At 39.0% G+C, this 17,788-nt stretch overlaps 1 protein-coding gene across 4 annotated transcripts in view; it reads right to left on the bottom strand.

Moving 5' to 3' along the window:
* Positions 1 to 17,788, bottom strand: part of DPYD (dihydropyrimidine dehydrogenase) — a 981,230-nt gene that overhangs the window by 532,489 nt on the left and 430,953 nt on the right. For all 4 annotated transcript variants that reach the window (XM_049875731.1, XM_049875734.1, XM_049875732.1 and 1 more), the window contains one exon: positions 4,699 to 4,883. In XM_049875731.1, coding sequence (XP_049731688.1) covers positions 4,699 to 4,883 — 185 coding nt within the window. The remainder of the gene's footprint in view (positions 1 to 4,698; positions 4,884 to 17,788) is intronic.

Here is a 17,788-nt window from a genome sequence, read left to right as displayed (position 1 = left end):
CAGATGACACAACCTTGCTTGCTGAAAGTGAAGGACTTGAAGCACTTACTAATGAAGATCAAAGACCACAGCATTCAGTATGGACTACACCTCAACATAAAGAAAACAAAAATCCTCACAACTGGACCAACGAGCAACATCACCATAAACGGAGAAAAGATTGAAGTTGTCAAGGATTTCATTTTACTTGGATCCACAATCAACAGCCATGGAAGCAGCAGTCAAGAAATCAAAAGACGCATTGCATTGGGCAAATCTGCTGCAAAGGACCTCTTCAAAGTGTTGAAGAGTTAAGATGTCACCCTGAAGACTAAGGTGGGCCCGACCCAAGCCGTGGTATTTTCGATCGCATCATATGCGTGTGAAAGCTGGACAATGAATAAGGAAGACCGAAGAATAGTCGACTCCTTTGAATTGTGGTGTTGGCAAAGAATATTTAATATACCATGGATTGCCAAAAGAACCAACAAATCTGTCTTGGAAGAAGTGCGGCCAAAATGCTCCTTAGAGGCAAGGATGGCAAGACTGTGTTTTACATACTTTGGACACGTTGTCAGGAGGGATGAGTCCCTGGAGAAGGACATCATGCTTTGCAGAGTACAGGGTCAGTGGAAAAGAGGAAGACCCTCAATGAGGTGGATTGACACAGTGGCTGCAACAATGAGCTCAAGCATAACAACGATGGTAAGGATGGTGCACGACCGGGCAGTGTTTCATTCTGCTGTGCGTAGGGTCGCTATGAGTTACCGACTCGACGGCACCTAAGAACAACCACAACAAGAGTTGATTTAAATATTTAGAAAAAAATTAAAAACAAGCTATACCCTACTGAACCGTGTTCAATATAAACTTTTCAGTTCACTTCAGCATCTAGCTCCTTCCACCATTCTTACTCCTGCAAACCAAATTCACATCCTGGGTTTCCAGTGGCCTAGCACAGTAGCCTATTATCTCTCAATTCTACTTTCATGTCTTCAAGAAGCTGACAGACTGGTAAGTGAGATAGATGGTCAACCAAAAGTTGTAACCCAACAAGAAAAATAATAAACTGAAATAAGTGTATGAAGAAGTTTTTACAGATGTAGAATTGACCAGACACATACAAGAGAAATGAAGTAATAAAACAAAACTTAGTTTGTGAATATAGGTGTGTATATCAGTGCTGTTTTATCATGAGAAAAATGTGTGTGTGCGTACATGCACACACACACATGCTTGAGCACACACCAGGGTAAATCTTTCAACTGTGCTTCACTGAGAAGTATCACTTACTCTGAGACAATGTCCTTCGTATTTTTTCTCATAAAAAGTCCTGTTGAATATATGCACACTCATGTTTATTGCAGCTCTGTTTACAATAGCAAAAAGCTGGAAGCAACCAAGGTGTCCATCAACGGATGAATGGGTAAATAAATTGTGGTATATTCACACAATGGAATACTACGCATCGATAAAGAACAGTGACGAATCTGTGAAACATTTCATAACATGGAGGAATCTGGAAGGCATTATGCTGAGCGAAATGAGTCAGAGGCAAAAGGACAAATATTGTATAAGACCACTATTATAAGATCTTGAGAAATAGTATAAACTGAGAAGAACACATACTTTTGTGGTTACGAGGCGGGGAGGGAGGGAGCGAGGGAGAGGGTTTTTTACTGATTAATTAGCAGATAAGAACTGCTTTAGGTGAAGGGAAGGACAACACTCAATACAGGGAAGGTCAGCTCAACTGGACTGGACTGGACCAAAAGCAAAGAAGTTTCTGGGATAAACTGAATACTTCAAAGGTCAGCGGAGCAAGGGCAGGGGTTTGGGAACCATGGTTTAAGGGGACTTCTAAGTCAATTGGCAAAATAATTCTATTATGAAAACATTCTGCAACCCACTTTGAAATGTGGCGTCTGGGGTCTTAAATGCTAACAAGCGGCCATCTAAGATGCATCAATTGGTCTTAACCCACCTGGATCAAAGGAGAATGAAGAACACCAAGGTCACACGACAACTAAGAGCCCAAGAGACAGAAAGAGCCACATGAACCAGAGACCTACATCATCCTGAGACCAGAAGAACTAGTTGGTGCCCGGCCACAATCGATGACTGCCCTCACAGGGAGCACAACAGAGAACCCCTGAGGGAGCAGGAGATCAGTGGGATGTAGACCCCAAATTCTCATAAAAAGACCATACTTAATGGTCTGGCTGTGACTAGAGGAATCCCGGCGGTCATGGTCCCCAAACCTTCTGTTGGCACAGGATGGGAACCATCCCCGAAGACAATTCATCAGACATGAAAGGGACTGGACAGTGGGTGGAGAGAGATGCTGATGAAGAGTGAGCTAGTTATATCAAGTGGACACTTGAGACTGTGTTGGCATCTCCTGTCTGGAGGGGGGATGGAAGGATAGAGAGAGTTGGAGGCTGGCAAAGTTTTCACGAAAGGAGAGACTGGAAGGGCTGACTCATTAGGGGGAGAGCAAGTGAGAGTAAGGAGTAAGATGTATATTAACTTATATGTGACAGACTGACTTGATTTGTAAACGTTCACTTGAAGCTCAATAAAAGTTAATAAAAAAAAAAGTCCTGTTGATATACATTAGTAAATATTATAGTTTCGTGTTTCGATGGTTTTAATGCTGTTCCTAATATAAGAAGCTGTCAGTCAGTCTTATTTTGGGTCCCAAGTTGAATTTGAAAACTGTATCAGTCTGAGTAGTATAGAAGCTCGGGGCCACTAATTTATGGGGTTTGTAGTTGGGAATAGGAGGTATTGGATATTGGAGGGAGAAGAGGTTTGGGAGTCCATGTTTGGTTTAAAAGCCCTGAATTTGAAGCACGAGTAAGACCTTCGTGCAAGGCTGTCCAGTGGACAGCTGGATCATGAAAGAGAGAGTCCTACTGGAGATATAGATTAGGGAGTTATGCAGAAGGTGCCTCTGGGAGACTTGACAACGCGATGAAAACAAGTGTAAAATAAGAATACAGGCTGATAGACAGGTTTGGGGACAGAAAGAACGAAAGGAGCCAAAGAAGGAGACTGTCCACCAAGAGCTGTCTTGAACTGCTCCCTCTGCATCTCTGATGTCTCCTCTTGGTTCCCAGGCTTCTGTATGTTAAAACTGCATTCGTTTTTTCCTTCTTTGCATAGCCTTGTCTCTTTGATTTATGATTAATTAAAAAATTTCTTTTAATTTTAGATTTGATATCTTCTCAAAATACTGCTTCCTAAATCACATCTTTGTCTCTATGCAAAGCCCACAGGCTGGTTACGCCCATCCCTAGAGCCCTAAATTGCTGGGACATCATACTCTGGCCCAAACCGATACCAAAAAAAACTCCTTGCGTTGAAAGAATTCCAGTTCATAGCGACCCTATAGGACAGAGTTTGCTCCATACAGTTTCCAAGGAGGGGCTTGTAGATTCGAACTGCCAACCTTTTGGTTAGCAGCCGTAGCTCTTAACCACTGCACCACCAGGGCTCCCATGCTCTAGCTCAGACCCCCAAATCTCAAGGCCCCCTACTGAAAAATGCCAGGGGTGAGGCAAATTGAGCATAATGAAACATGATCCAATTAGTACCAAGCTCAGGTTCCACCTAGTGGATAAAAGGTCCAGCATAAATTATAAAAACAGCAGGGGGACAACTACAATAAACTAAATGGTGTGGCAAAGAGGAAGAAAATATTCAAGGAAACATCAAAGACAAAGCAAATCTTGTTAGCTTAGGGAAAACAAACGAACGAAGCCAAAAGAAGGACAGCAGAAAGGCATGTTGTGAGAGCCTTTCCTGAAAAGGAAAGAAAGGATACAAATTTTATTAACAAAAGCAAACTTTTCCTGAGTTATTCCATGTAAACATCACTGTACCTACTTATAATTAAATTATAGAGCCAGAAGAAAACAGAGCAATTAGTCAATAACTAATAACACAGAGATCTAGTATTTATGGTTTTCTTCTCATTAGATTACGCAGCCACTGTACCAGCATATGACTAACTTTAAATTTTATAATTCTTACATTTTGCACTGGTATTATAAAATGAAGTAACTTTTATAAAAAGTACAACTAAAATCATAAAAATATTTATTTTCTCTCCACTAAAAAAATACCAAAAAACCAAACCCACTGCCGTCAAGTCGGTTCCGACTCATAGCGACCCTATAGAACAGAGTAGAACTGCCCCATAGAAGTTTCCAAGGAGTGCCTAGAGGATTCGAACTGCCGAGCTCTTCGTTAGCAGCCATAGCACTTAACCACTATGCCACCAGGGTTTCCTCTCTCCACTAAGGCGCATAGAATTTGGGAAATGGATAAGATCATTATGAATACTGGTTCTATCTCCTATCATATTATGTACCATCTGGATTTGACAAATGTGTCATTTATGTCTTTAAGCCATTGATGAATATTTTGAATAGAGCAGGACCAAGAACTTCATGTCATTTCACTGGTAAAAATGCATAATGAATTCTCAATCAACTAAACAGTTCTACTATCCATTCCACAATTTTTATTTTACCCAGGTAAATATGTATATGAGATATTCTGTATATATACATACATATACATATGCTTACACATACACACACACACATATATATTAGAATAGAAATGCTCATATGGGTATATAGCAAAAATGAATGAAAAAGTACTTATTCTATGGAAAAAATTAAGTGAAAATTGACAGCAAATTCCTACCTGTATGTATTTATGAATGTGCCAAGAAGCCTGCTTTCCGTCATTCACCGATTCCACTGTAGTGTTAGCCATACCAACAATATCGCCACCTGCAAATACCCATGGTTCGCTGGTTTGCATAGTTTCTGGATCTACTTCTGGGAGATCCCATTTGTTAAACTTTATAGGACTCAAGGCTTCTTTTACTGAAAAAAAAAAAAAGGAAGACAACAGACAATGACTAATCTGTATATCACATAATAATAGTTTGAAAATTAAGAAAAATTATGATTTAATTACTATTCTAGGGATTCAAGCAACCGCTTTTAATGAACCATAAAAATGGAAAGTTAATGAAATATCTGCATTAACAGCACAAAGTGTATTCATTTAGCCAACTCCCTTGAAATGCACTTTACATATACAATTAAATACCACGGGTTCAGCCAATGTTTCGGACCTGAAATTTCTGTGTAAGAAGTATGGACCCATGAAGAAGGAAATTATACTTCCTTAAATACATATAAAATGTATTTTCCAAATTTTATTTATTTATATTTTCCCCAAATCTGTTATTCCTTGTATGATCCCAGACTTGCTCCTTGTGTGTCACAGGTCTAAGTTATATCATGGATTTGGTTCAATGGTCAATCTATTCTTTCCATAACAAAATGTTTTATAGAACAATACAAGACAAAGTCTTCTACACTTTCATCAAATTATTTCATTAAGTATTAAAGAATTTAATGGACTGAGGAATATAGCCAATTTTTGCTTTATTTGTTTTGTAAATATCAACATATGCAAATACTACGATTAGTATCTTGTGGAAAATACTTTGTAAATGAATTTTTAAATTATTTGTCAAATATGCTGAGTTCCACAATCGATGTCTGCCCTGTCAGGGAACACAACAGACAACTCCTGAGGGAGCGGAAGACCAATGGGATGCAGACCCCAAATTCTCATTAAAAGACCACACCTAATGGTATGATTGCGACGAGAGGAATCCCAGAGACAATGCTCCCCAGAACTTCTGATGGCACAGGACAGGAACCATCCCCGAAGACAAATCATCAGGCATGAAAAGGACTGGTCAGTGGGGGGGAGAGAGATACTGATGAAGAGTGAGCTAATTAAATCAGGTGGACACGGGAGAGTGTGTTGGCAACTCTTGACTGGAGGGGGGATGGGAAGATAGAGAAAGAGGGAAGAAGGTAAAATTGGCACGAAACGAGAGACTGTAAGGGCTGACTCAATAGGGGGAGAGCAAGTGGGAGAAGGGAGTAAGATGTATGTAAACCTACATGTGACAGACTGATTGGAATGGTAAATGTTCACTTGAAGCTTAATAAAAATTTAAAAAAAAAATTAAAAAAAAAAAAAATATGCTGAGTTCCAGTGAGTTTAAAAGTGTCATGGAAAAAGGAGAGGTTGAATTCCTTAAAAAAAAAAAAAAATACAGTTCATTCTTCTTATTCATGGTAGTTTTGTTCTCTAAAGTCATCACAACAAATTAGCATATACTAAGCCATTTAAGCCATAGCTTCTAGGGAAAATACAGGGTTAGGTTCCTGTGAGCCTCTGGTCACAACATTTCCATCAACTGCTCAATATATAATCTTATTAAGTGTGTTACTGTTTAAAGATAAGTTATTCAATATATATTATTGATTCATTAACACTGAACTCGTGGCCAACAGCATTATAACTAATGCCCAAATGAAGCTTATCTAACACACATATTTACTATGTAAGGCACATCACAGTCTTCTTGCACTTAGGAACACTAGACAGCACTTCAACACTATGCACCTACTGCTCACTTATTGATTACCTCATTATCTGACATTTCACATTTACAATTGCTATTTGACTATTTTGTGCATTAACGATGTACATCTAACAATACCCTTTCATGACCAGTGGAACATATAGCACTGCCAACATTTTCCACCTTTCAGGTTTATTGGGAAGCTATTGACCCACTTATAGTATGTGCTGCCAGCAGGCTGGGACCTATATAACTGAGATGCAAGAAATGAGTGTGGGCTACAAATTACTGTTTTCACAGAGTATTGTATGAGATGCCGTATCTTGGAGGTGTGACTGTGCAAAATTTTTGTCTCCTTTGGCTTTTGTACATCAAGGTGAGCCTTGTAAAAGTATGTTTCTGTGTTCTTGTGTGTTATTTGGAAGTTGCATTTCTCACAATGATTGCATGTTCATAGAAATATCTCATTTTCAGGTGCCAGCATGAATTGCAGTGTACCTGACATCCATATAATATGTATTAAACTCCTTATTACCAACTGAAAATCCATTTTCACATAATGCTAATTTCCTCATAATGATCTAGTCTTGGAACCTAACCATGTCCGTAAGTGAGGAGTAGATGTACTTAGCAGCCAATTCAAATAAAATCGCCAACAAAAAGCACAAAAATGCAAAAAACATGGCATTAAAATAGATTGTGAAAAGGACACCTGTCTATATGGTATGAGCGCTGAAGCAAGAAGGCAGAGCTTTGCCTTGTTCGGCCTTAGCTGGGAACGTGTGTGTTAGGCAATACAAATTTGTTGCCACTGTGCACATACCTAAGGATGACCACAAAACAGTGTATTTATTTTGGGGTTATAAATAAATTTTAATAAATATGCAAATTCACAAATATAGAATCTGAAAATATTGAGGACTGGCAGTACATACAGGAAATTTTGACTGGAAACATGATCCTCAGATTTGGAAGCAATAAAAAGATGTAGATTAGAGAAAGAGTTGATAAACACAAGAAATGAAGAAATGTATAGGGCACCCTATATGATGAATCAAGTGAACCAGTGTTTAGGATAAAGATTACAGCCCAATGTTTTCTTGAGGTATTATGCCATGGTTTATAAATACAGCACCTGAGGACAAACTAAGGGAACTCTCTAGATTTCAATTCAAAAGAGAAATGACAACTTAAAGGAAAAGAGCTTGGGAGATCCTGACACAGAAAAGTTAGTTTTGAACAGATTAAAGAATCAAGTAAACCATAAAATAACCCAAGTGTACAAACTGTTATTCTGTCATCTAAAACCATTTTCTTCTGAACAAGAATTAAAAAAAAAAAAAGACACAAAAATTAGCTTAGGTATATACATTTAGCTTTTTAGTTAAAGAATATAAGAACTATAGAAAACGGCTAAGAGACTACTGTTGATCATGCTTTCCTCACAAGGTTGTAGGTCCTCGAGAACAGGAACATGTCCGTGATGCTCACCACTGTACCGCACAGCATATCACAGTGCCTGGGGCACAGGAAACACTCAATTCGATTGACAGATAAATGAATGAGCAGATAGATCACCACTATCATACTCAGGTTTTATTTATAAATTTGCTACTGTTTGTGTTTATTACGTTATTTCACCTTTCATAGAGGCTGAAATTAAATATTCATGCAATTATTTTCAATGCAGAATGGCATTTTGAGAAGGCTTTTCTCATGTCTTTAAAGGTCACATGAAAAGAGGCCTTTATCGTTTGTTCCCCATTGCATAATAGATCATCACCACCAGCTGCTGACAGCTGCTTGAGTTGCAAGCCAGTCAATAGTGAACGCAATGCTCAATTCAACCTGTTTTAATAATGGCAACTGTAACATACCATCACTGAATGGTTTACATAACAAGCATTATGTATATAGACAAGGGGTAAAAAATAATTATATTGTATAAGAAATAACCTTATTTGCTCAAATATTTGATCTAACTTTGCCCAATATAGAGACCTGAAATAAACAATGTTTAAATGAGAAAGAATTCAAAATTATTTCACTAAAAGATCCAAGCCCTTTTATATGTTTATCTTGTTTTTCACAGGAAAATTCCTAAGCGTTAAGCTTGTGCAAAGTAAGCTTGCACAAAGTAGGTTATCTTTGATTCTCCATGGCATCTATTACAGTCAAAGACGTATATACTGTGACTTTATTGACGTTTCAGGAGCCCTCACTTTCATGGGCCTCTTTTAAGACCCTGTACGTAATTTTTAAATAGAGAAAGAGAGAGAGAGCTAGGGCTGCTAACCAAAAGATCAGCAGTTTGAATCCACCAGGCGCTCCTTGGAAACCCTGTGGGGCAGTTCTATTCTGTCTGATAGGGTTGCTGTGAGTCAAAACTGACTCAGTGGCAACAGGGGCAACAGGTTTGGTTTGAAGATATATATATATATATATACATATATATATTTTTTTTCACCTTAAATAGGAGCCCTCTAATTATATAAGCTTAAGAACTCACAAAGCCAGAATGTACCCTTAAGTACACACAGTAGGTTCTGGATAAATACTTGCTGAATTAAATTGATGTTCTTGAGAAATATGCTTTATGATTTCTTATTAGATGCAAAAATATATACAGTATAATTCCCTTTAATATTAGAGTGCTTTCAAGTACCTCAATAAATAGGAGAAATTACTATAAATTTAGGAAGCAACTTCTGCATTAAAAAATATATATTTAGCATCAACATCATGTGTAGCCCTAGAAATACTTATTTGTGAATTCAAAAGCACTATTCACAGGACGAAAGGATTTCCAGTGTACACACATTGAGTTATTATATGTCACTACACATTCATATGTAATTATGTACTTTTTTTTAAATTTACAATTTTCTTAATGTTTAATTTGTTATCCTAGACCTGAACATCAAATGTTTAAATTATCTTTATCAGTTGTAATATCCAACTAAAATTTCTAATAATCAAACAACCCTTTGATACTATATTCTAAAATATTTAGGGATCTTTCATATTAAAAATTATCTCAGCCTCCTTTTGAAAATTCTCTACTCAATTTTTCCACTTCTCTTTCTGGAGAACTTCAAGTTTAACACATTTATAGTTTCTTCCCAGAAATAAATATGAAAATGCAATGAAGATTCAAGCCGGTAATGGTAAGGCTATAACCAAGCAACTGATTATGATAAATCACTGGAAAACTAGAACATGGACAACTAATATGAATATAAGAAATGCTACAGTAACTTAGGAATGTTCTTCAAAAATGGCCCCAAGCATCCAGTGCGTGAATGACTGACTATTCATCACAACATCACAACTTAAGCATCAAGGGGTTAGGATCTGCTTCTATAGGCACAATAGAGTTTATTTAAGTATATATATACATATATACGTATATATGTGTTTGTGTATATTAACAGCCTGCAATAAACAGATGACACAACATTGCTTGCTGAAAATGAAGAGGACTTGAAGTATTTATTGATGATGATCAAAGACTGCAGCCTTCAGTATGGATTACACCTTAGCATAAAAAAATATAAAAATCCTCATGACTGGACCAATAAGTAACATCATGATAAACAGAGAAAAGATTGAAGTTGTCAGGGATTTCTTTTTACTTTGATTCACAATCAACACTCATGGAAGCAGCAGTCAAGAAATCAGACGAGGCATTGCACTGCGCAAATCTGCTGCAAAAGACCTCTTTAAAGTGTTAAAAAGCAAAGAAGTCACTTTAAGGGCTAAGGTGCGCCTGACGCAAACCTTGGTGTTTTCAATGCCCTCATGCAAAAGCTGGACAATGAATTAGGATGATCGAAGAAGCACTGATGCATTTTAATTATGGTGTTGGCAAAGAATATTGACTACACCATGGACTGCCAGAAGAATGAACAAATCTGTCTTTCAAAAAATACAACCAGAGTGCTCCACAGAAGCAAGGATGGCGAGACTTCATCTTATGTACTTTGGACATGTTATTATGGGGAACCAGTCCCTGGAGAAGGACACCATTCTTGGTAAAGTAGAGAGTCAGCGAAAAAGAGGAAGACCCTCAGCAAGATGGATTGACATAGTGGCTGCAACAATGGGCTCAAGCACAACATTGACTGTGAAGATGGTGCAGGACTGGGCAGCGTTTCGTTCCGCTGCACACAGGGTCACTATGAGTCAGAACCAACTCGACGACATCTAATAAGAGCAACTATATATATAAACAAACCTGTTGCTGTCGATTCTGACTCATAGTGACCGTATAGGACAGACTAGAACTGCCCCTTAGAGTTTCCAAGGAGCACCTGGTAGATTTGAACTGCCGACCTTTAGGTTAGCAACCGTAGCACTTAACCACTACACCACCAGGGTTCCCATATATATATACGGGAAACTTTTTTCAAACTTATTTTGGACCGAAATATGTTCCATAATTTTACTCTCTTAAAATATAGGGTTGCTATCAATCAGAATCTACTTGATGGCAATGGGTTTGGTTTTTTTGGAGGGTTTTAAAATACGGTCAATTCATAATTTAACCATATATTTTAAACTCCAAAGTATTTATCTTAGAACTAAAACCAAGATTTCAGTGAAAACAAAAATTCTTGTGGATTTTATTCATAACTTGCCATGAAGGAGTTCATTTTTTAGCTGCTTCTGATGTGGAAGGCTTTCATCCTCCTCATAGGGTACTGTCCTTGTATAAACTCCTTACAGCTCTCTTATATCTCTGCTAGTATATTTAACTTAGAACACCATGAAATAAATCTCCAAAGCGTATCTTCTGTTCTGCCTTTAACCAGCTTGGAAAGTATGGAAGCATAAGTGGATGAAAAATGCATATTTACATTTGCAAACCAAATAATTGCTTGCCATTTCCTATGAAGTGTCAAATGAATATTAACATATGAATTGTATTTTTTTTTAATTTATTGTTCACAAAATAAAGGGAGAAAGGGACTTCGTGTTATGGTTATACAGTTTTCCCACTGATTTTCCTGACACTGCATCTTGATGGAGACTGTGGCATATTGTCAGTGGCTTCATAGTTGAACAGAAAAAGAACTTGAAAGAGAACCCCCCAAATGTGCTTATTTACAGTCTATATTATGCTGCAAGTGGGAGAGAAACGTGTTAAACAATACGATGCCTAGAATTTTATGCAGTCTTTAAAAAGAACTAAAACATCCTTAATTCATACCAAACATTCAAGATTTATGTTAATTTTCTGCTTTAATTACTACTATGATGAAATGAGCTTATTTAAAAAACAAAGACACTCTGAGGTAGCTTCATAACAAGAAATGGTTTTGAAATAAGAACTTTTAGTCGATTTAATGTTATGCACAATTTTTTTTTTTATATATATAGACTTAATTGTATTGTGACACAAATTCTTCAATAAGCCACAGCTTAAAATTGCAGAAACCGTCCCTCAGGGACACATCACCAGCAGATGCAGATTGCCAAGGTCAATTAAACTGATGTAGCTGTGCTGTCATATATGTAGAAGAGAAACCCACACGCACATGACAAGTATATTTCTCAGTATTTATAAAAAGATGTCAAGAATGTTATATTTTAGTACATAAATATAAATTAATTCTCCATAAACAATAAAACAATACAACAGAAATCATAATGAAGGAGGATTAGTCATATTCTTCGGAGAGTCTGAAGTGTTAAAAAACAATGGGGGGGGAAGATATTTTCAACATTTATAATAAAATATCTTGAAAACAGATGAATTCATCTATGTGCTTGTTGTTTAATTTTACATAACCTATTACCCAATGGAACCAAAGCACAATGAAACAAAAGCTGAGGCAGTAATCTGAGTAACTCAGAGCTGAAAGCAAAATCTCAGCAAGATCAAATAAATTCTAATTACAGGGCTGGGATATCACAGTTATGTTTAAATAGAATAATCTGGAGTAAGGAAGAGACAGAATCAGAGAATGCCTTCAACTAAGAATTAAGTCCGTATGGTACGAGCTTTTGCTTCACATTTCCCTTCTGCTTCTAAGTATTTTAATCACTATGCTATCCTATAAACACAATGAAGACCACAATGAAGATTCACCATTTCCTTCTGTAAAACTCTCGAAAAGTACCCTTGAGTGCAGGTCTTCCTATTCCCAAGACTTCAATTATCATCTCCAACTCTCTTTGTTGTTGTTGTTAGGTGCCGCCCAGTCGGTTCTGACATATACCAACCCCATGCACAGCACTGCCTGGTCCTGCGCCATCCTTACAATCCTTGTTGTGCTTGAGCCCATTGTTTCAGCCACTGTGTCAATCCATCTCATTGAGGGTCTTTCTCTTCCACTGGCCCAGTACTTTACCAAGCATGATGTCCTTCTCCAGGGACTGATCCCTTCTGACAACCTGTTCAAAGTATGTAAGATCCAGTCTCACCATACTTGCTTCTAAGGAGCATTCTGTTTGTGCTTCCTCTAGGACAGATTTGTTCATTCTTTTGGCAGTCCATGGTATATACAATATTCTTCGCCAACACCACATTTCAAAGGCATCAATTCTTCTTCTGTCTTCCTTATTCATTGTCCAGCTTTCACAGGCCTATGATGCAATTGAAAATACCATGGCTTGGGTCAAGCACACCTTAGTCTTCAAGGTGACAGCTTTGCTTTTGACACTTTAGAGAGGTCCTTTGCAGCAGATTTGCCCAATGCTAGGCATCATTTGATTTCTTGACTGCTGCTTCCATGGCTTTATTGATTATGCAAAGGCATTTGACTGTATGGATCATAACAAACTATGGATAACACTGAGAAGAATGGGAATTCCAGAACACTTAATTGTGCTCATGAGGAACCTTTACATGGATCAAGAGGCAGTTGTTCGGACAGAACAAGGGGTTACTGATTGGTTTAAAGTCAGAAAAGGTGTGTGTCAGGGTAGTATTCTTTCACCATACCTATTTAATCTGTTTGCTGAACAAATAATACGAGAAGCTGGACTACATGAAGAAGAACAGGGCATCATGATTGGAGGAAGACTCATTAACAACCTGCATTATGCAGATGATACAACCTTGCTTGCTGAATGTGAAGAGGACTTGAAGCACTTACTAATGAAGATCAAAGACCACAGCCTTCAGTATGGACTACACCTCAACATAAAGAAAACAAAAATCCTCACAACTGGACCAATGAGCAACATCATCATAAACGGAGAAAAGATCGAAGTTGTCAAGGATTTCATTTTACTTGGATCCACAATCAACAGCCATGGAAGCAGCAGTCAAGAAATCAAAAGACTCACTGCATTGGGTAAATCTGCTGCAAAGGACCTCTTCAAAGTGTTGAAGAGTAAAGATGTCACCCTGAAGACTAAGGTGCACCTGACCCAAGCCATGGTATTTTCAATCGCATCCTATGCATGTGAAAGCTGGACAATGAATAAAGAAGACCGAAGAAGAGTTGACGCCTTTGAATTGTGGTGTTAGCAAAGAATATTGACTATACCGTGGACTGCCAAAAGAACGAACAATTCTGTGTTGGAAGAAGTGTGGCCAAAATGCTCCTTAGAGGCAAGGATGGCGAGACTGTGTCTTACATACCTTGGACATGTTGTCAGGAAGGATCAGTCCCTGGAGAAGGACATCATGCTCAGCAGAGTACAGGGTCAGCGGAAAAGAGGAAGACCCTCAACGAAGTGGATTGACACAGTGGCTGCAACAATGAGCTCAAGCATAACAACGATTGTAAGGATGGCGCAGGACTGGGCAGTGTTCCGTTCTGTTGTGCGTAGGGTCACTATGAGTTGGAACCAACTCAACGGCACCTAACAAGAACAACAACAACAGCTTCCATGGGTGTTGATTGTGGATCTTTTAGCAGAGAAAATGCCCTCAGCTCTTGTCTTCGGTGTAGGAAAGAATTCAAACACTGAGACAAATAGTGCAAAGCAAGCAGAGGTTTGTTAGCTAGCAGAGGGTTAGTAGCAAAAGCACACTTGACCAGGGAGTGTCAAGCAGGCTACTCAGACAGAGAGAGTCTGAGTGCCCTGTACAAAGTCGTTTTCTTAGGGCTTTATACCCTTTTCTCCTACCTCCTCCTGTTAATGTTTAACTGCCAAGTCGGGGACCCCTGTAGAGACTATTTCCTCTTTCTCTTTCTGGAGTGCAAGCTCTCCCCCTCCCTCTTCCCCTGTTAACATTTAACTGCCAAGTCAGGGACCCCTGTAGAGATCATTTCCTCTCTTTCTTTCCCAAGTGCAAGCTCTCTCTCCCTTACAGATCCAAGTAAAATGAAATCCTTGACAACTTAAATCTTTTCTCCGTTTATCATGATGTTGCTTACTGGTCCAGTTGAGAGGATTTTTTGTTTTCTTTATGGTGAGTTGTAATCCATACTGAAGGCTGTGGTCTTCAATCCTCATTAGTAAGTGCTTCAAGTCCTCTTCACTTACAGCAAGCAAGGTTGTGTTATCTGCATAAAGCAGGTTGTTAATGAGTCTACCTCCAATCCTGATGCCTGGTTCTTCTTCACTTCTTCAAGTAGTCCAGATTTTCAGATTATTTGCTCAGCACACAGATTGAACAGGTATGGTGAAAGAAAACAACGCTTACACACACCTTTCCTGACTTTAAACCACTCATTATCCCCTTGTTCTGTCTGAACAATTGTCTCTTGATCTCTGTACAGGTCCCTCATGAGCACAATTATGTATTCTGGAATTCCCATTCTTCCCAATGTTATCCATAATTTGTTATGATCCACAGAGTCAAACGCTTTTGCAAAGTCAGTAAAACACAGGTAAACATCCTTCTGGTATTCTCTGCTTTCAGCCGGGATCCACCTGACATCAGCAATGATATACCTGGTTCTACGTTGTCTTCTGAATCTGGCCTGAATTTCTGACAGTTCCCTGTTGATACCCACTCCCACTGCCGTCGAGTCGATTCCGACTCATAGCGACCCTATAGGACAGAGTAGAATTGTCCCATAGGGTTTCCAAGGAGCGCCTGGTGGATTTGAACTGCTAACCTCTTGGTTAGCAGCCGTAGCACTTAGCCACTACACCACCAGGTAGCCGCTTTTAAATGATCTTTATATCTTGCATGTGATATCAATGCTATTGTTCAAAAATTTCCACATTCGGTTGGATCACCTTTCTTGGGAGTAGGCATAAAAATGGATCTCTTCCAGTCAGTTGGCCAGGAAGCTGTCTTCCATATTTCTTGACATAGATGAGTGAGTACTTCCAGCGCTGCATGCAGTTGCTGAAACATCTCAATTGATATTCCATCAATTCCTGGAGCCTTGTTTTTTGCCAGTGCCTTCGGTGCAGCTTGGACTTCCCCCACGTGTCTGTCAGTTTGTTGTACTTTGGGGGCTTGTATGTTGCTGTGATGTTGGAAGCTATGACACTGGTATTCAGATACCAGCAGGGTTGCCCACGGAGGACAGGTTTCAGCTAAGCTTCTAGACTAAGACAGCCTAGGAAGAAGGACCTGGGTGTCTACTTCTGGAAAGAATTAGCCAGTGAAAACCAACTCTCTTTAGCATATTGTATTTCTTGCTTTGCCCTCTCATTTCCTGTTTTCTCACCTACTTTTTTGAAAAATTTTGATTTTGACATTAGAACATGGATAAATGAATAAATCAATGCTATCATCCCCAGAAACCAAAACCATTGTCGTCAAATTGATTCCAACTCATGCCTACCCTATAAGACAGGGTAGAACTGCCCCATAAGGTTTCCAAGGAGCACCCGGTGGATTCGAACTGCAGACCTTTTAGTTAGCAGCCGTAGCTCTTAATCACTACACCACCAGGGTTTCCCATACTATCACAGTTGGGTTTTATTTAAAAATTTATTACCATTTGCATTTATTATGTTATTTCACCTTTCATGGAAACCCTGGTGGTGTAGTGGTTAAGTGCTATGGCTGCTAACCAAAAGGTGGGCAGTTCGAATCCACCAGGTACTCCTTGGAAACTCTACAGGGCAGTTCTACTCTGTCCTATAGGGTCGCTATGAGTCAGAATCGACTCGACAGCACTGGGTTTGGTTTTTGGCTTTTTCACCTTTCGTAGAGATTGAAGTTTTGAAGTACTTATCTTTATCGCAGAATGGCATATCAAGAAGCTTTTGACATAGTTCTGTTTTTTCACTGCTAGTCTACATATTCCCTTACCTTAAGATCTTAGGGTAGTTTGCACTGACCACCTAGTTTTTAATCAACAAATATCCGCCCACAGTCTGTTCCTCTAAGGACAGTAGGATCTCCTTGGTCACCAAATTCTGGAATCTCAGTCCTCCTTCCTTTTGTCTTTCTGTTGCATTCAGTAGTTGAATCACCATTCATTCTGAAAATATCTCCCTTCATTTACAAAAGACTACCCTATCCAGGCTTTCCTTATCCTTATCTTGAACTGTTCTTTGGGGGCTCCAGTTCCTCCTCACTGCCTTGTCCTCCTCTTTCTGGCTCTGAAATAATCAGTCTACTACACTCCGTCAGAAATTACAGTCATCCTGTCCCTACAACCTCACCCCTATGAGAATTACCTCAAACTCTACCTTTGGCTCTGAATTTTCTTCTGACATTTCAGGCTGCCTACCAGAGATTCAGAAACCCTGGTGGCATAGTGGTTAAGTGCTACGGCTGCTAACCAAAGGATTGGCAGTTCGAATTCGCCAGGCGCTCCTTGGAAACTCTGTGGGGCAGTTCTACTCTGTCCTATAGGGTCGCTATGAGTCGGAATCGACTCGATGGCAGTGGGTTTTTGGTTTGGTTTTACCAGAGATTCCAACCTGGATGATCTACTGCCCCTTCCAAATCACTGCATCCAAAAGCCATTTCATAAACTTCCTTTGGATCTCCCAACTAGGTCCTCACCATTTACTTTTTATTAGTGAGCTTGCTTTTTTTTCCTTCCTATTAAATAATTATGCCTCCTCTTATCAGTGGCCAGTCCCTGCACATAGACCTACAATTATTTCCTCCTCTGGTAGGGATTTACTTCCTAGGTCATATCCTCTATCTTCTCTATTCTCAGTCACTCCCTCTCACTAGATGTTTCCAATAAGCACTCAAACATGTACAGTATTTTCCTATTTTTAAATTATTCCAGATTCTCATTTGCCTCCCAAAGCATCATTAAAGCTGTTTTCATTAAGATGATTAGTTATCTACAGTTTGCTAACTCAGCGACTCCTGTTTCAGGGCCAGGACTAGGACTAGGGTGAGGTGAGTACGGCATCTAAGGACCAAAATTTAAGGAGACCTTTCACTCTCAGGGCAGAATGAGTACAGGGAGGAGCCTTGCTCACCTTACCCTTATTGCAGCATGCCCT

Source organism: Elephas maximus, chromosome 3, assembly GCF_024166365.1.
Source record: "Elephas maximus indicus isolate mEleMax1 chromosome 3, mEleMax1 primary haplotype, whole genome shotgun sequence".
Lineage (NCBI taxonomy): Eukaryota > Metazoa > Chordata > Mammalia > Proboscidea > Elephantidae > Elephas > Elephas maximus.
This window is presented reverse-complemented; position numbering and strand designations above follow the sequence as displayed.